The 24,152-nt window shown below is 46.8% G+C and overlaps 2 protein-coding genes across 6 annotated transcripts in view; one reads left to right on the forward strand and one right to left on the reverse strand.

Moving 5' to 3' along the window:
- LOC146182002 (uncharacterized) overlaps positions 1-7,636 on the reverse strand; it is a 223,046-nt gene extending 215,410 nt beyond the window's left edge. Inside the window, exons 1-5 of the mRNA XM_084575881.1 lie at positions 7,596-7,636; positions 7,383-7,525; positions 5,288-5,620; positions 4,130-4,399; positions 2,364-2,627 (exon numbers count right to left, since the gene is read on the reverse strand). Coding sequence (XP_084432007.1) covers positions 2,364-2,627; positions 4,130-4,399; positions 5,288-5,620; positions 7,383-7,525; positions 7,596-7,636 — 1,051 coding nt within the window. The remainder of the gene's footprint in view (positions 1-2,363; positions 2,628-4,129; positions 4,400-5,287; positions 5,621-7,382; positions 7,526-7,595) is intronic.
- Positions 1-24,152, forward strand: part of LOC146182009 (1-phosphatidylinositol 4,5-bisphosphate phosphodiesterase delta-1-like) — a 155,382-nt gene that overhangs the window by 21,589 nt on the left and 109,641 nt on the right. For 3 of the 5 annotated variants that reach the window (XM_084577010.1, XM_084577012.1, XM_084577011.1), the window contains one exon: positions 21,507-21,606. Coding sequence is in view for 1 of the 5 variants with exons in the window: in XM_084577009.1 (XP_084433135.1) it covers positions 23,851-23,896 (46 nt within the window). In the remaining 4 variants the exon portion in view is untranslated. Of the gene's footprint in view, positions 1-21,506; positions 21,607-23,677; positions 23,902-24,152 lie in introns of those variants that run through there. The other 2 variants (XM_084577009.1, XM_084577013.1) reach the window with 2 other exon arrangements.

Here is a 24,152-nt window from a genome sequence, read left to right on the forward strand (position 1 = left end):
TTCGAAACGATCCCCTTATTAAAGTTTTTTACTGCTATCTTGCTGTCGCAAAGTATGAATCTGGCTTTGGTGCTCCTGCAGGCTAATGCCAGAGCAGCCTCTTCCGCTATGAGCGAGTTTCTAGAGTTGAGGGATCCGGTGACCACTGTCTCGTAGTCTCCATCGATTACTGCCATTACTCTCGGCGTTGTGGCTCCACAAAGCACTTCATTTACTCCCGCGATTCGAAAAACGCGCGTCTCTACGCGCGCAGGGCGACACCCATCTGTGCACTCCACTTGGTGGCGCACCTGAGTATCTCTGTCATATGTCCCACCTCCGGTATAACGCGTTCATAATGCTTGCTATGTGATGCATGTAAATTCGTGCTAGTTCATTTTTCAGTCTTTTCAAATTTGGTTTGGTTCAGTTAACGCCCCAAATCGAAGTCGTCGATGAGGGACGCTGTAGGGGAGGGCTTAGAAAAAAAAAATGAACAGCCACCTGGGGTTACTCAACGGGCTTTGACAACGCAGAACACACGGGTTCCTTGAATTTCGCCTTCATCGAAACGCAGTCGCCGAGTGGTTGGTCGAGCCCAACGTTATTAGGTCGAACACGCGTACTCTCGACCAGCTGGGAAGCGCCCTAATCACTGAGCCACTGGGACCGGTGAAATTTCAGCAAATCACCCGCGAAAAGAGGATTGGTATGTGTACTTTGTTTCGCTTCTGGTACATTTCCCTTTCGCGTTACATATCAATGTGCATACTTTTAATGAAACTGTCCTGTTTTCTGTCTTACAACGGAGCTTCTGTGTTCACTCATTATAACAGCGCAAAGACGGACGAACAAGAGGAGGACACAACAGCGCTGTTGTGTCCTCCTCTTGTTCCGTCCGTCTTTGCGCTGTTATAATGAATGTATGTAACCAACTCGCCCAAAATGTTGTATTCTGTGTTCATATTGACTGCGCACAGTGTTGTAACGACATGTGGGTGACTCTAATCAAGCACCAGTAATAAAACGATTTCTTCGAAATCTAAAGTGACAAGAAAAACCATTCATAACACATCACACAGGGGACATCCATGTCCAGCTCTGTCTCTACGCGTTGCCAACTTCCGCCATCTTTTTTCGACCGTAAGCAGCAAACACTCCCGTAAGCCTAAAAGAATATTATGTGTAAGCGATAGAATACTAAGAATTATTCTTTGATATGATTTCTTGATAGTATGGAGGAGTTTCAAGCAATATTTCTTAAATTTAGATTTCTCTCCACTTTCACTCCCACCTTCCTCCCTTCCCTTACGACGCGGTTCAGGTGTCCACAGAGCAAACGTGACAGATACTGCTCCTTTCCCTTCCCTTCCTCTACCGCCCACGAGCGGTAGAGGGTCACGGTGGCGGATCGCGGATTACGGTATGCTAAACCTCTCTAATAGAGAGATTTCGCACACCGTGATCCGCCACCGCGCGTTCCACTGCGCATGCCCAGATAACTTTGATGCCGATAGATGGCGCCACATAATGGATGTCGGCACATAGACTTGCCGCATTGGAACCAATCAGCTTTGTGTACATGTTAGCAGGAAAAAAAATCGAGTGAGAATATAGCTCGCACTTGACTGTTGCTGCATTTGGCGCCATTCTGGACATTGGCTCTGTCCAGTAGGGATGGCCCCGCATTCAGCACCGCCGCCCTACCGGTGAGCTAATATTCTCCTACAACTGCAACTGTTCAGTGCCCGTTTCTCAAATCTACGGCATCGGCGCTGCCGTAACGCAAAGGAGAAGCAAAGAGCAAATGGGATGGTTAATGCCCACCGCACCGATTAGTCTGCGCACTATGAATTTGTGCCGTCTAGCTTCTCTACATGCGCAATGAAATGAACTACAGCGCTGTCGTTCTTCCTCTACACATGGAGTGTCCTGCTCGATGGCACAGAGCGTGACACAGCCAAGCACAGCGTGATTTTGCTGACTAGCTCGGGAACCATAGGCGCAGCTAGCCAACCGCGCATTCAGCACCGCCTGTCGCCGCCTTATGCAGGCCCTCCAAATGGCGTTTTCTTTTCTTTAGCGCTTTAGTCAAGCGAATATTCTTAAAATTCGTTTAAAAATCCGTATTGCACATTTCCCTGCTTAAAAAACTTCACGATGCAATAACTTTACAAAGGATTTACCATACGATGCCATACGGATATCATACAATTGTCATGCGTTATCATTCATTGTCATAAAATGTCGTACGCCATTTCAGCATAGGTTATTTAATGAGATACTCCCACAGAAGCAACCCCGGAGAGTGCGTTACTTCCTGCGAGGGCACCGTCAACGAAGAATGCCCGTAAAGAGACGAGTGAGTGCATGTCAATACGCACGTTCTGGACAGGCGGGCCTCTGGTAGTATCCGACTCCGGGCGTCATGCGCAGCGCGAACCCTCCGAGGCTGACGGTGTCGTCGCCGGACATGGCGCAGATGCCCGTGGCCGGCGCGAAGCTGTAGCTGCGGCAGGCGAATTCGCGGCTTGTCTCACACAGCGAGCGGCACTGGTCGGCGCTGAAGGCGCTGCGCACCTGGTCGGGACGCCGCAGGTCCACGTCCTTGTGCAGCTCGAAGTCGCAGCTCAAGCCGGCCGAAGACGCTGCGGGTAAGGGGCATGAGGCTTTGGAACATTCGGCAGTCGACTCGTTCCGTTTCAGTTACAGCTCCCTCTCTCCCAGTGGTGTATCGAATTAGCTTTGTCGTGCGCTACTGCCGCGGTCACCTTGTCGCAGCTCATGATATTACCTCCATGCCTTACTCTCTGTTGCCTCCAGATTTGTTTTCCTTTCCTCGCCCTCCACACTAATAGATAAAAATGCCGTACATTTCCTTTCTTTTTATTCTCACTACAAGTACGTCACATCGTAGCTTCATCCTTAAAACGCTTTCTTTTCAACTCTGGAATCTTATCGTCGAACTGAGAAACGCCTTCAGTTTCTTTTGTGCCTTTTTTTTCCCTTGGCCTGGCTCTGAGCCTTATCTTAACCCTTTAAATCGACACTGGACAACTTTATTTGATTACTGAGATGCATAGTATTTTTGTTTTTTCGCTTATGTTGTGTGGCAGCGGTAAAAACATTTCTCTTGAAGAAAATTTGATTTTAACACATTCCTACCCCCCGATTCCAATTCGTGACGTCCTATAGGCCTTGTGTGATAGTGTTTACGCTATGCATGTGGCGCCATCTCGGAGCCGCCACGTTAAATGACAGAGGTTTTAACCATGGGGTCCGCGATCAGCTTCGGTACAATGGCGTGTTTGATCCCGGAGGTCACACCTTCATTCCTACCTATGGCTCCATATGTTGGAGCCGCCGCGTCGAAAGGCTGAATTTATAAACCTGGTTATAACAGGCGGGATAATCCGCCGCGTTGGCTCAGCGGTTAAGAAGCTCGGAACTCAACACGTATACACGGGTTCGAACTTGGCCTTATGCAATCGGCTGCTATTGTTGCACTAGAAGAGGTTATGGTCAGCGGCTCCATTACTCTGGCGAACTTGAACGACTCGACGGGGAGATCCACGCCTTGGAGCCGCTATATCTGACGGAGTTTGAATTACCCGCGCGAGGCCCCGTAGTTGTGACCCCCCGAAACATCTTGCTCACTCAGAGCGACGGCGCGAGGCAAGGTTCTTGGTCTGTTGTGGTAAGCGTAGAATGCTTTCTCACGGAAACTCCCTCTTGATTCGGGGCTGCCTGTGTGATTGAAACGCGGTACCTAGTCGATACGCAACACCTTCGATTCATACCAGTTGTTCCTTCCAGCAACATGGAAAACAGACCATCCCACCGAGCGGGTCTCCTTTCAAAATTATGCAGTACTTTAGCGGGTAAGTGCCGTTAAAGACAGAGCACTGTCCAGTGGCCAAATCCGTCTGGATGTTGCATCTATTTTCTGAGGAGAATAGTATACTCTCACTATAGTTACTTTCAATTGTTTATGATGCTCTGCGCTGCCTCACACAAAACAAAAACAAAACCACGCTACTGAAATTGCGCATATCGGCCATACGGCGTGAGCTATGGGGGTGATGTGGGGGATGTTTCAACAAGGAGGTGCTTTTAAAGCTCTTCGTCCGATAGGCGGTCCCCGCCTTACCCGACAGGCAGAGGTTCTCGAAGTAGTGCACGTGCGGTCCCTGAGCCGGGCCAAAGGCGCTCGGCTGGGAGCGTCTGTCCTGCGAGCTGAGGCGGCACTCCCTGGCGCGGGCGTCGAACTCCCCCGAGCGACACGGGAAGGAGGCCTCGTGCAAGCACAGCTCCTGGCAGCGCTGACAAGTGGGCACGCCGGAGACCACCCGGTCATCGAAACCTCGAAGTTCCTTGTCGGGGACGCGCTCCATCACCCAGTCTTTGTCGCACGCAGGGCCTGTTGAGATGTGCCGAGAATGGGGCTCAGTGGCAGTGAATGACGTTCCTGAGTGCCCTTTTGCTGTGCAGCCTTAGGAAGCCATGACCAAATTGCGCTCCTCACTACCTACATGATCGAGACTCGCAATGGCGGCAGTATAGGCATGCATGTAGATTAAGGGATGTCAGTCCTACAGAGTGATCATTCAGTGACGCATCATACAACGGGACACGCCCATGTTCAATGGCACACGACTGTGAATATTTCATCTTACGACTTGAAGACATATTATGCTCGCTTTCGGTATAACTATGGGGTGAAGGTAACCGCGCGCTGTTCCTAGAATTGCCATTGCTAGCTCATGCCGCTCACTTATTTTGAATATAAAAAAAAAAGAACATTGCACTTAGGACGCACTTCATTTATGCCTCCTCTGACGCCATCACTGTATCGACAAAATATGGGCTTTCTGCTGGCGACTTAGTTTTAATGTGACATGAAAGCAGGATCCCTAATTTCTTGGGTGTGTCTCGGACGGCGCATTCTGTATTTGGCCCCTGTAGCTGATGCTTGGTGGTCGTTTTCTTTTTTTTTCTTTTTTTGGTGACCTCTATGACGCCATCACTATCTCCACCAATCAGGGAACTTTTGCGCTGAACTTTAATTGAACATTGAAATGCTGTCGCATTTCAATGTCTACCTTCAACTGCCGCAGAGCTGTGGCTCCGGGTGCATGCGCTTTGTGAAGTTAAATCGACTATGGCGAACGCATACTTCGTAATACACCTGATGGGAAAGTGAATGTCGGTTTCTTAGGTACATGCAGGTAGTTTATGGCAATGCAGCGTTCCCGCAGTTTTTCGAGCTAAGTCTGACGCCGATCGGCAACCTGTCGGGAACACCCACCGTGAACGCACATCTTGGCGAAGTAGTTTGAACGGTCCGAGGCCGGAACCAGAGGCGTCTGGTCGGCGGACCCGAGCGTGTTGGCCACGTCCTCGTCGTCCAGCGCGGTGGCCGCGAAGCACGCGTTGTGCTCGTAGTTGACCACCACGCCCAGGCAGCGAGGTGACGCCTGACAGCGCCGCAAGCAGTCCAGGGTGACGGCGCCCCGTGAACGGAAGTCCTCTCGCGGAGCGAACATGGGCGACAGGCGACGAGAGCCGGGCTTCATGGCCACGGTCTTCTCGAAGGTGACCGTGTCCTCACCCTGTGGACACTGCTCATTTCTCGAGTGCACTGGAAGAGGCGGCAGGCATACAGCACATCCTGAACGTTGAATGTACCAAATGTGATTGGGATAATTTCTAAGAAAGCCAGGACAAGGAACAGATAAGAGGACCAACTGAAAGCACGCAAGCCGCTGGAGAACGCATTGCTCTTCTCCAGCTCTCGCCCTGATTAAACACACTTTTCATGCTACAACACTGCAAAGTGCACCAACAGGAATCAACAAGGGTGTTGCTGATATTCTTAGCATCATCTGTGTGCTAAGCGCTGTTTTTTTTCTTCTTTTTTTCAGGTATCGAGTTGTCTGACACTGGTTCAAATCGTAGGTCACTGCATTGCCTCCGTTCAAGGCCAGACCCTTCCATATTTATAATTAATTTCCGCATATTCTCCCATATTGGGTGCATTCTCAACAGGCTTGGGATGTGTGCGCACATATTGAGCTCTCTGTTTTGCTAAAAGGATTCGTACCCAAAGAATTGATCATCGTTCATGAATTTCCGTTTGCTATCGACTGGCGCCTACTGCGATACCGTCTTTTGGTTAAAGTAATTCGCGTTCTGTACAATTTCAGATTTGCTGGTTTGATCTTGTTCATATGGAAGTTGAATCAAGTGTAGTAAATTGAAGGATAAATGCCATAAGGCCTGGGACAAAGGGTTGAACAACAACCTTAATTTCCTGAAGTCCAGCTGAGGAGAATGGAAGTCCAGCAAGCATCAAGAGTGCTTTATTGAAGTAAGATTATGCCGCCATCGCATTAGACTTACACACCTGACGCAGAACTGGTTGACAAGGGTGACAAACCTCTTCGCGCAAAATGTAGGGACGACCTTACGGTCAATCGTATTTCATATTCATACTCAAAGTTCGAAAAGACAAGTAAAAAATCATTCGATTCTACAGTAAGCAAAATCGTTTTCAGTTAAGTAGAAAGTTGGGCTAGTTGATAACGATCCATGTAAAAACGGCTCACATACGAACACGAAAACACGGAGAGGACAGAGCGGACAAGAGCGCACTGAGCGCATTGTGTGAGAGGTGTTTTTTGGACCACGCGTCAGTTGCTAGTGCGCTCTTGTCCGTCCTGTTCTCTCCGTGTTTTCGTGTTACGTGCGCCGTTTTTAGATGGAAATTCATTGTCACCCAATGTTGCTGTTACGTGAACAAACACTTGTTGCCTTACCTTTTGTTCTTTTTAGGTTTTTAGAGGAAGCGAATGGCTTACACAAAATATAGAGCAAATAGAGTGAAATAAACACTAGCAAAGAATTTCTTAACCTCGTATTTGGCGCATGATAGCCTCACTTTTTTTATGCACCAGTAAGCCGAACACCACACACAAAATTTTTGCAGGGTGCAGTTAAGTCTCCTCAGTGCGGAAAAGCAAAAGCAATGTGATTTATTCAAAAATCTATATAAATACATATTTAGAACAGATCTCTGCAGCTTTAACAGCCTGAAGCAAGAAGCTTCAAAAATGCTTGTGGCGTTTAGCGTTGCGAGCTCTGGGCCTTATATAGCTTCTTTGCGAGCTTATCAGTTTCGTTACTTTTCCGAAGTGTATACAAGTTTATTTTTACTTTACTTAACTAGTTTTAGTGACTAATTTTTATCAGTACTTAATTGTTTTTTATTTTGGTTCTTGCTTAGTTTTTATATTTGTGTTTTATTTATTTCCTCGCCTTGTGAAGCAAGAATAGCTTTCGCATGCATGAAAGCTCAGTGCCGGTGCAAACTATGCATAATCCGGGTGGCGTTTTCCTCTCACCGGCCGGCTTGTCCCAGAACTGGACGTCTCTCAGCGTAGGCAGTTCCCTGGCCTGGGGGTGCGCCATGGCACCCACGTTGAGGAGGAGAACAGTCCAGGCGGTCAGGGCCAGCCCGCCGGTCCCCGACCGCATGTCCCTTGTCCTGTACGTTTCAGTACCTCAGACGAAAGCGAAATGGGTCGCGCTTATCTTTTTCAGAGTACTTTTCGTACCTCATAAAAAAATCAGCCTGCCAGGACATTTGAATTCGCATTACCCCTATGCCACGGGCAGGAGCTGCCAATTCGTGTCGCTCCTTTCATATGGGAGGGGGATATCAGAACCTGCCAAAATCGTTTGAATTCTCGTTACCCCTACGACACGCAGGTACGTCCATGCGGCTAGGTTGAAGCATGACTTTATACATTATGTGGGCTGGTAGCTTACGCTCTGGCGTTATACACTTAAAGGATGAGCTTAAGTGTCCCCAATAATGTAGCACCTTACACTTACCGGGCGCGATAGGGGAATAATGTTGCAGGCAAAAGAAGCTTCCGTCGTTAACCAGAGCTAAACAACAACTAATGTTTTCATGCATACTCAGCATTTGCTGGAAATTAAGCACTTATTTCCCTTTTTTAAATATGTTCTGATGCTATAATGCCCTCTTCTTGAGCCAGAAGCTGTTGAGGGTGTAAGTGCGCGGGTTTGGTTTTTCCATTTCTGTCCTTTCATCTTTTTTTCACATCGTGTTAGATTTCCTATCCTTCCTAAATAGTTAACTTGCTGTCATTTTCAAGCGGTATGATCTGCAGGTTCTTGTATTATTATTATTATTATTATTATTATTATTATTATTATTATTATTATTATTATTATTATTATTATTATTATTATTATTATTATTATTATTATTATTATTATTATTATTATTACTTATAATCAGAATTTATTCAATGCAATGACTGAATAAAAAGATTTGGTAAATAGAGGAGGAGGTCCCAAAGCCAATGGCTGCACAGGGGATCTCCTTTTACAAGTATGCAAAACAAAAATGATTCAGTACAAACAACAGCGGGTGAAAACTGCAACTGTGGTGTAAAATAAATGTAGAACACAAAGAAATACAAGATGTCGTAAATATAAACAGAACATAAATTGGGAACATGTTATATAAATGTAAAACAGAGGAAACAATTGAATGTGGGATAAGTATTTCTTATCAATGAAAAAAAAAATTTAGCGCGATAGCAGAAAAGTACGAAAACTACGCTTAAAAGCATGAATGTTAGATGATTGCTTTATTGTGAATGGTAATGAATTCCACAAAAATTATTATTATTATTATTATTATTATTATTATTATTATTATTATTATTATTATTATTATTATTATTATTATTATTATTATTATTATTATTATTATTATTATTATTATTATTATTATTATTATTATTATTATTATTATTATTATTATTATTATATAAGCAATGCACACACTGCAAGGTGGACGTAGTCTCAGCAAGACTGTTCGGAAGGCAAAATCCGTGACCACTACTTTAAGATGAGACAACATATGTCAACAATGCATTTAGAGTAGCGAAATCGGTGCCTTCATAGGTTGTAAAGAGAATATAGATCCAGAAGCGGTCTCATTTTTCTGTCTTCATTGGGACACGCCAGATGGATAATCTAAGTCGTCGAGCAAGACATTGTTAGCACGAGCCGAAAAATGCATCGACGCTTAGTTAAATGACATTTCCAAAGCCTTTATGCAGGGGCGGACTGTGAAACGTCATGAGCCGTGTATACCGAAACAAAAGTAGACCATTTCACGCCCCTCACTGAGGTCTGAAAATAATCGGGCTTCCAGGATGACATTGGCAAATGAACACGATGTAGATAAGGGTCAATGGAAAGCCACGATTTCTTTACACGAAGGCAAGCTGTTGTCTCGCGGGAAGAATGTGATCCCTGGCATAAACTCTCCCCGACGCAGTTTATATGCACCTTGTTATCAACATTCGATGGTAAAAACAGATACAGGAACGTAATAGAATGGACCTGATTATCATCTGGTAGAGATGGTTCCTTTCACCGAGTTCAAGATATCATGAGCAAATGGGTATATCAGGGAATTTTTGGAACGATAATGCTTTCATCATGATGATGATGATCATCATCATCGTCGTCATAAGCCTGACTATACCCACTGCAGGGCGAAGGCCTCTCTCATATTTCTCCAATTATCCTGTGCTAGCTGCATCCACTTGACCCCTGCGAACTTTTTAACCTCATCCGCCCACCAAACTTTCTGCCACCCCCTGCTACGCTTTCCTTCCCTTGGGATCCAGTTTGTTACCCTAAGCGACCTTGCTTCCATTGGCACGCAGTAACCTAGGCTTTAGACATGTGTTTCGACAGAAGCGCGTCCTTAAGAGTTTGTTTAGGTTTTTGAAAAGTTGGTAGATCTGGAGGGTGGACATTATGCAGTGCCAAAGCAGGTCTGCTGAGATTATTCTAGTTCATATCTTTGCATAGGCTTCGCGCTTCGTCCAGGAAACAAAATAGCTACCAGCGCTGAGTGAAAGCACGGCCATCTGTCGAAAGACTGGGAAAACATAGACTATGGCGTCATGCATCAGCGGCGGCAAGAGGTGGTTTACGGGAAGTGCCTTTTTGCGAAGAACTGACGGCAATACGTTGTTGTGAAAAGCCATTTTTGAAATTTATGCTTCATTTTTTTTATAGTATAAAACGCATATTGTCGCCGATACTTTCGCGGTTTGCTGAAAGCAGGTGTTTAATAAATTTGCTACGAACAAATTGCGGCTTAATATGGTAATAAATATTTTTCTTTGTGAAAAACCTTTCACATTGTCTTGCCATCGAACTCACACGCAAATTTTGGTTTGTGGGGTTTTAACGTCCCAAAGCCACTCAGGCTATGAGAGACGCCGTAGTGGAGGACTCCGGAAGTTTCGACCACCTGGGGTTCTTTAACGTGCACTGACATCGCACAGCACTCGGGCACCTTGCTTTTCGCCTCCACCGAAAAGCTGCCGCCGAGGGCGCTCAAGTTTTACTGTGGCAAAGCGTTAAATTGTATTTTGTTCACAATACTGTAGATACATCGTAGCAATTTTGGGCGATCCTCCGACCGCTGTAATGATGTACAGCCTTTGTCAAAAGTTTACAACCCAGAGGGTTTGCTTTTAAGATATAATATGACTTCTGTAATAATCGCAAAAGTTCTAGCTATTGGAGAGGGTAGGACGAAAACTCTTCTTGCCTTCAGGAAGTATGGAAACCTGGGAATGTATTACGAGCCACATAGTATCGCTCAGAAGTAGACCCCCTGGGCTGCAAACTTTTGATAAAGGCTGTACGTACGCGCACGTACTAGCGGGAATGAGACATGTGAGGCCTACAAGAAGGGCGCCCTTTTCTAACGTTGACGACAATGTGCAGAGTACTGTGGACACTGGAAAGATGCAGCTAAATGACATATTTGCGCATTAAGTGACCCGAAGCAGTGTGGCTTGACAATTTGAAAGCTAGCTCGACAAAGGTTTGATAAAATTCTTACATTCTATCCCCAACTCAGAGATCATCACCGGCGTAGTACACCTGTCGCCGAGTATTAATGCTGTTTGAGGATTTTCTCGTGAATATGCAGAGCGCATACATTTTATAGGAAGGGTGTATAGCACGTGATTTGCTCCATTTTACAAGTCACCTTACCGACCAGTGCCGTATTGTCACGCCAGGCATCGGATACAATTTAGCTCCTGAGCGCCTGTAATCAAGAGGTGGCAAATGACATAAAAGCTTGTCGCTATTAAATGTGTACAAAAATGGCATTAAAATTAAAAATTAACCGGAAATTTCGCGCCACTCCCCACCTTGGCGTCCATGTAGTACCTTAACCAAAAAGATTAAATTGACGCGGTGATCGTCATGTCCTGTAAGGAAAATCAACTCGTCGCTCGCATAAGCGCGAAGATTGGCGTTACTTAGTTGACAACTCTGAATCAGTTCAGTATTTATCGTCGCGCTTGAGATCATCTGTACATCTGCGGCTTCAGAAGGTGTGCGCATGTCGAATGATGCGCCCACGCATGATTGGTCGACGCCTGACCTAAATAATCGCTAATAAGAAGCAAAACGACTTTCACCGCCTAGCTACACGGGTGTTGTCAACTTCTTGACACCCTCAGCGTTCCGTGGGCGTGGCTGCCCCAGTGTCCCTCGACGCTGCTGTCATGTAGGCTCCTCGTCACAGCTAGCAGCCCTACAAAGACTCGGCGGCTTGGCTGGCTCGCAACGAACGCTTCTCAAACGCAGTTAGCGACTTCCTGGTGGCGTTCGAGGACGACTCCCACGGTAGGAGCCCCTCGGCACCCTATGGGACAGCACCATCACGACGACCACCGCACGCGTTGGGGGCATCGGCCGTTCCGAAATAGAAACTCCGGCGGCACTGTGCGTTTATGCGGACCATTCTCGCTGGTCCATATGGCCCTATTCATACGCATATGCATTCTCTTCGTCATTGGGGCACCGGCCTCGCATTGTGCGCCACCTTTCTTGCCCGGCACCGCTTCATTTCGCTAGTTGTTCATTTACACGCCTGGCCGGCTTTTGGTGCACGCATGACGGACCCCGTGTTGACCGGATTGTCTTCTGTTGGCCCTCTGGAGAGGGGAAAAGGTTGTCAACTCTCTCTCTTCTCTATGTAGCCCTAGATTTTATTCTAATCTCTTTTTTTTTCTTTTACTTTTACTTAGTAAGCTTTCTTCACTCACCTCGCGCCTGTGTGATCGCTGCCGAAGTTGGCAGTGGTGAACACTCCCCCCATCTCCCCCCCCCCTTCCCCCCTTTTTTGGTTTTTTTTCCTCGTTGCGCCCAGATAAGGAAAAGCGAGGGGATGTTGTACACACATGCACCCTGTCCTCTTTTTTTTCTTTCTTGTATTTATCCTTTCAGTTTACGCAGATTTGCTGTTTCTTTTTCCCCGTGCTATCTTTTGTTGTGTAACGGCATTTTCCCCTCGCACTCTGCCCCTCTTTTGTTCCGAGTCACATATGTGGTGCCAGGTATATGGCCTACTTAACAAAAATAAGGGGGGGGGGGGGTACTAACAATTCCTTTTAGAGTGACGCTGGCGCATGGTGAATTCAGCTGGCTGTTTCGCATTTCCAGCCCGCAAGGTCAGCAGCGTCAACTTTTTCACGCCGGTTCGTCAGCCTCTTTGAGGACGCGCTGGAATTTGTTTAGCTCTATTTACTTCTTGTCTTTTATTTTTTATCGCAGTGCTCTATGGCCCGTTCGAAGCACCGCTTTCTGACGAAGGCCTCCCCGTCGTCGCCCTATGCATCCCTCAGATGCAATATTTTAACTACGATTAGTGCCTCGGGAAGGAACAGCAGTTTACATTAGCTAGCGAAATACTGGAAGTAGTAGGCGAATATGTCTACTTAGGACAGGTAGTAACCGCAGATCCGGACCATGAAAAGGAATTCACAAGAAGAATAAGATTCGGATGGAGCGCATTTGGCAAGCACTCGCAGATTATGACTAGCAGCTTATCGGTATCGCTCAAGAGGAAAGTATACAACAGTTGCATCTTGCCTGTACTCACCTATGGGGCTGAAACGTGGAGGCTAACCAAGAGAGTTCTATATAAGTTGAGGACAACCCAGAGGGCTATGGAACGAAAAATGGTAGGGGTAACATTAAGAGATAGAAAGCGTGCAGAGTGGGCCAGAGAAATAACTCAAGTTACCGACATTCTAGTTGAAATTAAGAAGAAGAAATGGACATGGGCAGGACATGTAGTGCGAAGAGAGGATAACCGTTGGTCGCTGAGGGTAACAAACTTGATTCCAAGGGAAGGAAAGCGTAGCAGGGGGCGGCAGAAAGTTAGGTGGGCGGATGAGATTAAGAAGTTCGCAGGGGTCAAGTGGATGCAGCTAGCACAGAACCGGGTTAAGTGGAGAAATATGGGAGAGGCCTTCGCCCTGCAGTGGGTATAGTCAGGCTGATGATGATGATGAGTGAAGGAAACTGGGCAGATTGACATATATTTATGATAGACAACAGGGAGGTGTAGAGTATGGACTTGAAGGGAAGGACGTATATTATGGTGGGGCTGCCCAAAAATAATAAAAAAAATTATGTGCAAACGAAACACCTGCTCAACGGACAAGAAGCGAATTAACGCCTTATCTTGCCTTATTATTTGCTTTAAGTCCGTCCTGGTCCACTAACATGCTGTTTTTCGTCTCGAATCATGCAACCCTTTCATGGTGCAGGACAGCTGGGCTCTAGCCGTTAGCAGCTTTTTAAAGCCTGTGGCCAATTAAAAAAATTACCAGCATACATTTAGAGTTTATCCTCTTCTAATAAACATATGCCATAATCTGCGCATATTTTGAAGCGAGCGCAGAGATATTTTTCTTTAATACCATTCACTTAAGTAATCAGTTTCAAACATTGATATCCATTATAGAGCTTAGGCTCGCCCTTCATAAAGGAATTTTCATTGTCACATATATGAGGATAATTTGTCTAAGAAGTACAGAATTAACTAGGCAGTCGTAACATTAAAAGCAGTAAGATTACATGTTCAAAATATTTGGCTTTTAAGGCGGGGCAGTGCTAGTGCCTCCGCCCGAGGCTCCCCTTGCTCACACTCGTTCGCATACATCCACCTTGTCACTCGCTTAACTATTAATCCCTCATATTGTGGCATTGCTACTTTAAACATACTGCTGGTACATACGGTCGTGGAATATCCCACGCTATGTGAAAGACGTCGGGACACAGGTGTGTAGAGCCCCACTTTCCAAGTCGAACGAATATGGTTGCGTTGCTTGTCTGGCTCGGGACAGAAGGGTCTGCGAAAATCGGGTTATCATTCCAGTCACTAAAATCAGTGGAGCAACTCATGAATTACAACTGTCATCCTGACATTGACTGATGACGTCACTTGGTGATGATGCCACGAGGGGACCAACCTCCGGCGACACATTTTACGGACACTTCCGGCGCCAGTGCTGTTGCTTTCGCATTAATAAAATAGTGCGTGCTCAAAATTATTAAAAACAAATGGAATATATCCTGTGCATTCCGAATACGTTTCCGATTAGCTCTGTGTGAAGAAGGTCAGCAGAACTTTTCTTCGCCGGCTTTTCCAAAGATAGAACGCAGACACCATGCCCCATCCTCTCGCGATCAGTATATGCACTGTCTCAGCACCCTGATGCAGTCCATTCATGTGGCGGCATCCGTAATGTTCGCGCTGTACATGAACTGGATGAAGCGTTAGGTCGTAGACAAGTTTAGCGAACTTAGATGGCCGGTTCTGGATGCCATGGCTCATAAATTTTTATTTTATTTGATATAAGTAGCTGTCACTCGACTCATGTTCTGAGGTATACAGGCTTCAACAAGGTTGACGACTGGGCAAGTTGGTAAGGGTTCATATTTAACCAGCCAAAGGACGAGACACAGGGAAGGGATGAGGGAACCAGCCTTGTCCTGTCCTCTTCTTCCCAGCGTCTCGTCCTTTGGCTGGTTAAGTATAAAGGCTCTAATTTCATATCTTTCGTCCTCCATTGCGAATTGTTAATTTTGTATGCGTAGAGCGTTATAGTAATCGAGGTGATATACTGACTTCGATTTATGACCTCTTAAAGTGGAGGCAAGAATTCCGTCGTTTAAATGGTTCAGAACTCCATACGTCTCAACAGCACCGTGCAGCAGCTCTGTCTCTGGTGCTTTATTGTTTCGCACGATTGCTCGTTTTGCACGAATATTTGTTAAAGTGGTTGAGCGAAGATTAGCACGAATAATCTGCTCGTATTTGATTCGGTGCGGCAAAAGCATGCCCACCCCGCCGGGGTGGCGCAGTGGTTAGGGCGCTCGACTAGTGTTCCCAAGGACGCGGGATCGAATCCCGGCCTCGGTGGCCGCTTTTCGATGGAGGCGAAAAGCAAGGCGTCCGTGTGCTGTACGATGTCAGTGCACGTTAAGGAATCCCAGGTGGTCGAAATTTCCGGAGTCCTCCATTACGGCGTCTCTCATAGCCTGAGTCGCTTTGGGACGTTAAAACGTTAAACTCCAAAACCAAAACCAAACCAAAAGCATTCGCACACCCCTTATTAAATCTCTTCGAGCAGAAATGCAGTATCCGCTGTTTGCACTCATTAAACGGAAACAAACTCTTGTTTACGAATTCTATGCGCGCGTGCGTGTCTTCTTTCGTGACGCGTCTTCTACGTGATCAGACTGAAAAGCGTCACGTTCTGTGCGCTTTCTGCGAGGGTTTGCTACATGGAGCAGCTGCCCGACGCTTTGTTTCAGGTGCAGATATCTCAAGCGGGATACCTTATAGGCCGGGTCGGCAGAGAGCTAGATAAGTGGACGAGATTAGGAAATTTAATTGGATAGCTTGCTCATATGCCCGCCGCGGGACAGGGATAGTCTATAGATGGGCTGAAAACCGAGCCCATTGAATTGGTGGGAACGTAACAAGAACTGACCACTATGATGATGATGATGATACATCGTCCTAGTCTCGTAAGCAACTTTGCGTGTTGTCTTTACTGCCTACGCCGAAGAAGACGTGCTGGAACCCCCGAGTGTGAGCTTGGCGCGTCCACCTCTCGACTGTCTTAAATTTTCACAGCGCTCAAACTGGGCCAGAGGATGTCCTGCGGATGGCCCTTGTAGTGCGTAGAACAAACATCTCTCTGCAGCAGACACGCATCGCTTGCTCCGTTCGGGCAGCGCTCGAGTTCTTTTTTTGCAGTTCTCGCTCGTTTCTTTGTTAATGTTGTCCCTTTTGTTCGACGTTTGTGCCTTTTCCATGCTTCACGATCTAACAAGCGTGTCTGTAGTTAATTCGCCACCCCCTTCCACTCGGCCGCTCCTGTTTTGAGAGCACTCTTTTCGATTTGTTTGGAGCGCCGTCGCGTGCGGACGAAGGTGGGGTTTATGACCTTCACTGTACGAACCTGCAGCGTTCGCTTTTTTTTTTTTTTTTTCAATGCTTTCTTTGAATAACGTTTGCCGCTATTCGTGTCCGCGCACTCCCAACTCTAAATACCGTCGCCTTGTTTTCTGATAGGGAACCCAACTGCGGAGAAGCGTTCGCGATCGGAGAAAAAAAAAGTGTAAACGCATTCTGGCGGCGGGTGTAGATGTAAATTTTAAGGACCTCGAAGAGTCAAAATTTGGAACTATTCACACACTACGTACTACGGCACCTTAGAATGAAAGTTGCAATAGAGGGTTGTATCAAGTCGAACATGACGTTTTTATATCACCTCTTATGACTTAGAGCAATGACTTCCTCATTACAGCAATGCTGTGACAATGAACATATGTACTCGAAAGAGATGCTACCTGGAAGGAATGTATCGGAGACTTATATGTACTATACCATGCAAAGCGAGTGACAGGTCGTTGTGAAGGGTGGCACGTCATTTCTGTGTCGAATTTGTACCATGAAACCGACGGCAATATCGATTATAGACATCTGCATGGGCAGAGATAGTGGAATGATTAAAGCTAACAATTCATCCGGTATCTGCCAGCGTATTAACAAAGCGGATAACCTGGTATCTGATCGAACGGTGAAACGTAATCAGGAAGATTATCAACGTGATTGGTTCCGTTGCTTGTGCTCTTAGCAGGCACACGCGGCGACGATTGGTCCTAACTTCAAAGTGAATAGGACTTCGTTTGCTTGTTCACTCGCACCTTTGACATTGTCGCCAATCCGATGGGTTACTTATGCTTTCGCATTCTGGTTCTTTTCTAGACACGCGGTCACATTTTACATGCTGCCCTACTTGAGTTCGTCCTTTGTTATCGATTTGCCTGCAAGCCCTGCACGTCATGCAAAATAACACTTCGGCGCCCCCGAGGAGGCAAATAAACTATTGTGAGATGCTCCTGTGGAAACCGTTGGAAAGAGTTGGACTTCGTCGTAGGATGTGTGGGGTGATCATTAAGAAAGGCACAGCGACTGTTTCACCCACGGTGAACATCTGTACATAGCCCGCCCAGCAGTAAAGTAAGGTGGTGAAAGGGCGTTAAGAGAAAGCAACACTTTAGTAGAGCCCTCCCCCCCCCCCTCCCCCTCTTTCGCCCAGGGGATTTCTTCAATGTGCTCTGGCATTTCACTCCATACTCCATCAGGTCATTGACCTTTGAAGGCATATGATGCGTCGAAGAGGTAACCGACGGCTTATACTATCGAACGGAGAGGTTGATAGACGGAGAGAGAGAGCAACCGTGATAATGAGGCGCAGTGATGATATTAAGAAATCTGCAGGCGCTGTACCATTGCCACTGGTCTTCTGGGGATCGCAAAGAAACACTTCTCTTGGCGATCCCACCGATACGCTTATCGGCAGATAACGTGAGTGCAACACGCACCTGGGTGCGGCTTACCACGTTGACGTCAATCCAGCCTTGGAAGAGGTGGTCCGTCAATATTGCACCCCGTCATCTGGGTCTCTCGACCCATCACAGGCACACACACGCTTAACCTCCACTGTCGCTGTCGTCCTCACCCTTAGCCACGGTGATCGCCTTGAGCGTCAGCGCAGTCTCCAGTTCGCACGGCACTCTCGTGGCCCTGCAACTGCGAGCCACGTGACGGATGGTTTCATTTTTGGAGTCCCCTCGGTCTGCATCTTTGTGTGGATCTTTGTGGCCCCCTCTGTAGCGACCCTTTCCCCTTCCCCCTGCTTCCATTAACCGCCTTCTTCTCTCACGTATTCGTTTATAAACGCGCTTGTAGCGCGCCTCGCGGCGTACAGGCGTCACGCTACGCTTGGCGCGTCCCGTGAATGGAGCGTCCACGGCGGGCTCGGAGGAGGACGGGGCGGCGGACAACGGTAAAACGGCGGAGGACGTGTGGTGGGGGTGAGCGGGGAGAGGGGGGAACCATATTTTATGCCGGGAAAGTGGACTAGAGGATGATGGGGCCAACCTCTTTGATATGCGTGCAAGATGGGGACGCCAGGTTGCCGGCCGCCGGTCGGCGGCTCCCAGATAGCCGCCCACAGCGAAACGACGCCATTAGAGCAGCATTGCCTCTCTGCATATAGTTTTCGTTTTGATTGTTGTTGGAGGCAAATGCATATCTTGTGCAGCCTCTGTCGCTGGTTCCCTTTGTTACGCGAATGTTACCTTTGTTTGGCGATACCAAATGGTGCAGATATGTTGTACAGGTTTGCCGGGATTTTTAAACAGGATCAACAGATGAAATATGCATGGGCCCGCTGCCGTCGCACCCAGACATATTCTTAGTCGGCGTGATTACTTATTACGCCACGCTCGTTCGCACCGGACTATATAGGGCCAAGCCGTTGCTCGTGGACAGAATGGTATGCAGGGGTTGATTTCATAACTTAAGAATCGTCTCTATATAGCACTCCAGCCTGGCGGATCCTTTGTGATCACACTGAGAAACGGTTTGGGGGGGGGGGGGTTCATCATGCAAAAATCAGGTCGAATCAGCGTCGCCAGTATTCGCTTGTCGTGATGCCTCTTGCTAATGTCTGAAACTTTCAAATGTAGAGCGGATTTAATACTATAGCTGCCTCGAAACTTTGCGTGTTCTAAATATATTCTTGAGCTACAAAAAAAAAAGAAAAAAAAAGAAAGTGAAAGCGTATAGAAAAATTTTGCTTCTGAAGTTTGACGTCCGCTCACGAGCAATTAAAACTGCCATAGTAAAGCAGTGCTTTGTTGAAAATAAACAGCAAAAAACTTCCACCTTGCCAAGGGTGGATCTGCAGATGTCCTGACTGTTATATGGCAGTTGTACAATATGTAGAAAAAAAAATGCGTTCCGAAAGTATTTACCAGAATTCGTCCAAACTTTCTGGGTATGTGTAATAAAGGTGTTTCAGAACGGTTAAGCTATTTTTTCTGTTTCATTTAATTATAATAATTGTGTTCATGTTTCCTGACCGCCGTTTGAAGCAGAAAATTCACCCGAATAGCGATTGTGAAGTCAATTTAAAATCAAAAAGATCGAAATGGTCCGCCACCTGCATGCTGCGCGGTTCATTAAAACGAAACAAATGCGATAAAGAGGGAAAATTAGGAACGACATGCTTAATTACCTGGCCGAACGAGCGGCTCATCAAAACACTTCACCACACTTGCCAAATTATAACGAGTCTTCGATCCTCTCTCCCCGCTTCCCCATCCGTCACAAAAAAAAAAAAAAAAAAAAAAAGTACGTAATTCCGAGTTTTGGTCCGATGGTCGGTCATACTGCCCGGCGCATCGCCTCCCCTCTTAGACCTACCCTACAAGCCAGACATCGTTAATGCACTTAGAAAAAAATATATATATCTGCTACCATAAATTGGCTTGTTGATATCGAAATACAAAAAGAAATTCAAGTCTTTCTGGCAAAGTCTCTTTTCCAAAGTTCAATGTTACTCCCCTCTATCTTGTACTGATTATCGTCCTGAGAAATGTATTTTTTTTTCGACAATTCCTTCATTATATGCTGGAGAACGAAATCAGCAGGTGCGCTAGCCATAGGTTTGGATCCGTATAATGCTATCTATCAGCTATGTTTAGAACCTATTCTGTTATCTATATACAGCAAGTGTAGTCGAAATCGCATCGTGTCTTGTTATCGAAGGGCACTTAAAGTGGTGAGAGCGCGAGCAAGTTTCACGGCGCTACTGAAAACAGAAAGCAAACAGGTTGCAGCAGAGTTAACCCGTGGCAAGGCACCGTCAGGTGCCTGTTCGCTCTCGTAACAACGTAACTAACACATCGAAACATCCATTTGAATGACAGATGCTCCAGCTCTTCTCCGGTGTTCAACAACTGAATAAGGCATTCATTTTGCAGATCGCCCGACACACATCCAATAGTCTGCTGTGCAAGAAGTATTTCAGTATTTAGCTAAACGTGGCAAGAACGAAATTCTAGAAAGCAATACTTTTCTAAACATGGGCTGTAAACATCGCATTTATATCCTTGCTTTGCCAAGGTAAACCGCCGCTGTTTATTTATTTTTGTTTTTTCACCGTGAATTTTATTTTCCGAATAGCTAGGTGAGCAGCTTAAGAATTACAGCATTGGGTTAGATGTAATTTTATTTTCGGAATCATCGTCTTGCTTTGCTGCTGATTTTGCCTGGGCTGTTTAATTTGTCTGTTTTTCTTCCGTGAGCCAAGAAAAGAACACCTGCTGCTGAAGACAATTTCATTACATAATTGATTAGCATACACTTCAGCATTGAACTAATTTCCAAATTGCCGCCATTTTTTTATTTTGTTTGAGTTCTTCAGCGGCATTACTTAATTAATAAGGAAAACCTCGGGGAACTGAGATGCTTGCAGGCTGTGCTTAAATGAAATTCTATAGCTACCCTCATTTCGTGTTCACGTTCGATGCTATGAGTATACTAGCCACTGTACCAAAAGTGACCGAAATGCCACGTCGGCTGTGGGAGCAAACTCGAGGCCAAAAAGCAACGTTGCGCTCTCCGGCGGTGGCCATTGTTTCCCTGCTACGGGTGTATAATCTGGCTGCAGGCGCGAAATCACACGACACCCATACTATCATGCATACTATGCTCACACTCCTCATTCAAGAAAGGAGAGCGGAGTCTTACGTCAGCAAATTTACTGCCTGGAGGCGGGGCAGCGAGCGCTGCGTCGTCGCCTTGCTTGGAGCTTACCCCAGCAGTCTGCGCGGCTGCTCGGTTACTTTTTCGCAAATATAGTAATTTAGCGTCCGTGTAAGTAAGGGCGAGGTTTTTAAAAGCGGCAAAGCTTCGAAACGGCAGTATCGCAAAGTTGGAGTAGCCCGAGCAGAGATTTATCAGTGTGGTCACGAGCACCGAGAGCAACCGCCTTCCTGTATACTCTATACAGTATTTATAGATCAATCGGTTGATTGACTGATTGATTGATCAGTCGGTTTCCATGAGCCAAAGTTACATGCACTGCAGCGCTAAAGCCAGTGCTCCTTCCACATTCGCCTTCATGTCACAGTTGGTGGCGTCACCCATTTAGCGAACTGGCGAGAGATAGAATCATTAGCAGGGCGAACTCCGTGTTTTCTCATGAGCGTCTGGTTCTATGCAGATGCCAGTGCGAATTATCCCTGAGGACATGTCGGCCGCTGTCGTGTAACTGCGAGGACGCCGATGCCGCACCGATGAACTTCCTGTGTTCGGCTTGGCTGGTATGTATATCGACTGATTTGCCTCATCCGTTAGTCAATTGCCATGGGGAAAGTGACAGGTCCACTGCATTGTGCGTAGCGCAAGCAGCCGTACAGATAACGATAATTGATAATTGGTTCACAGGAAGGGAAAAAGGCGCAGTATGTCACACTTGCTCTACGGACACCTGAACCGCACCGTAAGGGAAGGGTAAAAGGTGGGAGTGAAAGTGGAAAGAAAGAAAGGGGAGCCGTAGTGGAGGGCTACGGAGTAATTTCGACCACCTGGGGATCTTTAACGTGCGCTGACATCGCGCAGCACACGGACGCCACTTCGTTTTGCCTCCATCGAAACGCAATCGCCAGCCGTACAGTAACCTCGACCTCTTGGTGTTGTTGGCATGAATTGAGTATTTGCTCAGCGCAGTGACAGAAAAAATAAAAATAAACAGCAGTTACAGGCAATTAATTAATGAGGGGAAAAATACACGTGTTCGCGACGTTCGAAGACAGCACTTCTCATAAGCAGGTTTCCTCACATACTAGAGCGCTCGCTTCCAGTGCTTTCCGTCGCAGATGTGAAAGTAATATGCATTAATTTGGCGCGAAAACGAGCAAAGGATGAAAGGTTTCCGGGCGACACCGAGCATTATACGTGGTTATACCTTTGTTCTTAAAATATTCTGCGTCTTATATACCTGATAGTTATGAGTTATCATAATATTGATGAGACTACTTACACCCACTGCATGACCACGGCCTTCTCCATGCCCCTCCGATTAAACCGGCCCTGGGCCACCTGCGGCCACTATTGCGCCGCGACTTTGTCCTTTGACCCATCCACCTTACATTTATGGGGTGGCACCAGACCGTTACAACAATGTTGCGTTTAGTTTTGTCCAGCGTTGATATATTGATGTTAATGCAATCTCTTCAGCGCCCGTGAAGCGTTGCGAATGGATATTAGAGTGGGTATTTCCCCAGATTTTAATTCGATATTTAAACGAGAAATATGCAACCTTCGCTGAACTTTAGTAAAGCAGCCCTTCGAGACCTGAGTCGCCAGTTGAGGTCCGCTCAGAACTTGGGCAATTTTCAAGGATCGGACAAGGGGCAGCGAGGGCAACGTGCGCTGCAATGCGCCTCAGTCAGTATAGACGCAATTCGTGCACTCGCTCCCTGACGTCGCATGGTGTCGAGATTTTATGACCAGCCGTGAAGCAGTGGCGCATGGGTAACATGCGAAGCTCTGCAACTAACTTTTCAGGCTGCGTATGCAGTAACGCCAGATGTTTAAATACAAAGTTCCGCGAGCTGGAAAACATTATCGCGTACTGCTCTGTGGGAGAAGTTCCAAGACACAATGCTTGAAAACATTTGCTATGTTTATGGTCATAATCTGACCGTCATAATAACATCGTAATTTGTGATCTTCCTTAATTGGGACCCTATCATAAAAACGACATTTCGAACTGGTCAGGGTATAATCAGTTTTACGGCTTAGCTAATGGCTGCCATGGAACACGTAAGGTTATTGTCCATTTTTAACGCTAACGTAACGTTCCAGTAAAATATGTGACGTCACTGGAACTTACTCAACTAATGTAGCATTATTATGACGTTGGTTGCTATGTTTAATTTGTAAAGGAAAGAAGAAAAAAATCACACTGGCTGCTTAGGGTAACTGTACATGCGGCCTGACTGAAATCAATCGCAAACACGTACCCGGAGAAAGCACAACCTTCAGTCGGCTGCAGTAATCGGTTGGTGCGAGCCATTGTTCTACGCAACGGATACTGAGCAGTGTACTACATTTACCGACCGATTACAAATCGATTTCGTCCCACATACACACGCCGGGAACATTGTTGGCGTTTTAATCTAACCCGGCAGTGCACATTGATCACGTCCGCTCTCCTGGCAGCTTCGGCCGCACACCCTAAAAAACGGCAAGATTCCCTACCGTGCCCGCTCTCCGTCAGGCCGGGCATAGCAAGGCGTCTTATCAGGTGTGCAACAGCTGCAGCTCCCTCCCTAGTCCTCCTTTCCCCCATCGCGATTGCGGCTGCCGGTCCGACAATGGGGCGGTGACAAGAGGCTGTGTTTCGTCTTCAACTAGCGGCGAGCGGTGAGCGCCGCGCAGCGAAGCCGAGCCGGATCAGCAGCAGGTGTGGTGACGGAATCGACGGCGGCGACTTCCCTCCTCGACGGAAAGCGAGCGCTTGCGCGTGTTGTGTGTGCGTTTCGCCGGCCGCGGGACCGATTATGGATTCGTCTTGCAGCACACTAGACAGCGTCACCGTGCTGTCAGGTGAGGTGCGTAAATTCACACCTCTGAGTTGTGGCGACGCGTGGGGAGATAGGGAGAGGGCGGATGCTGTAAACACGCCCCCGCTGTAATCGGTGCCCGGGGCCCCAGTTTGTCGTTTCCAGCCGGGCCGAGATCTTCGTCGCACGTAGTGTTTCCGTAGGGGTCAACGACGCGAGGGGCTAGAAACCGCACTTTAGCCACAATGACACTGGGTTTGTACTACGACGTAAATAGGAAACGGAGACAGCCACAGGAA

The sequence above is a fragment of the Amblyomma maculatum genome, chromosome 8 (genome assembly GCF_055883805.1).
Source record: "Amblyomma maculatum isolate TAMU_Amacu chromosome 8, ASM5588380v1, whole genome shotgun sequence".
Classification (NCBI taxonomy): Eukaryota; Metazoa; Arthropoda; class Arachnida; order Ixodida; family Ixodidae; genus Amblyomma; species Amblyomma maculatum.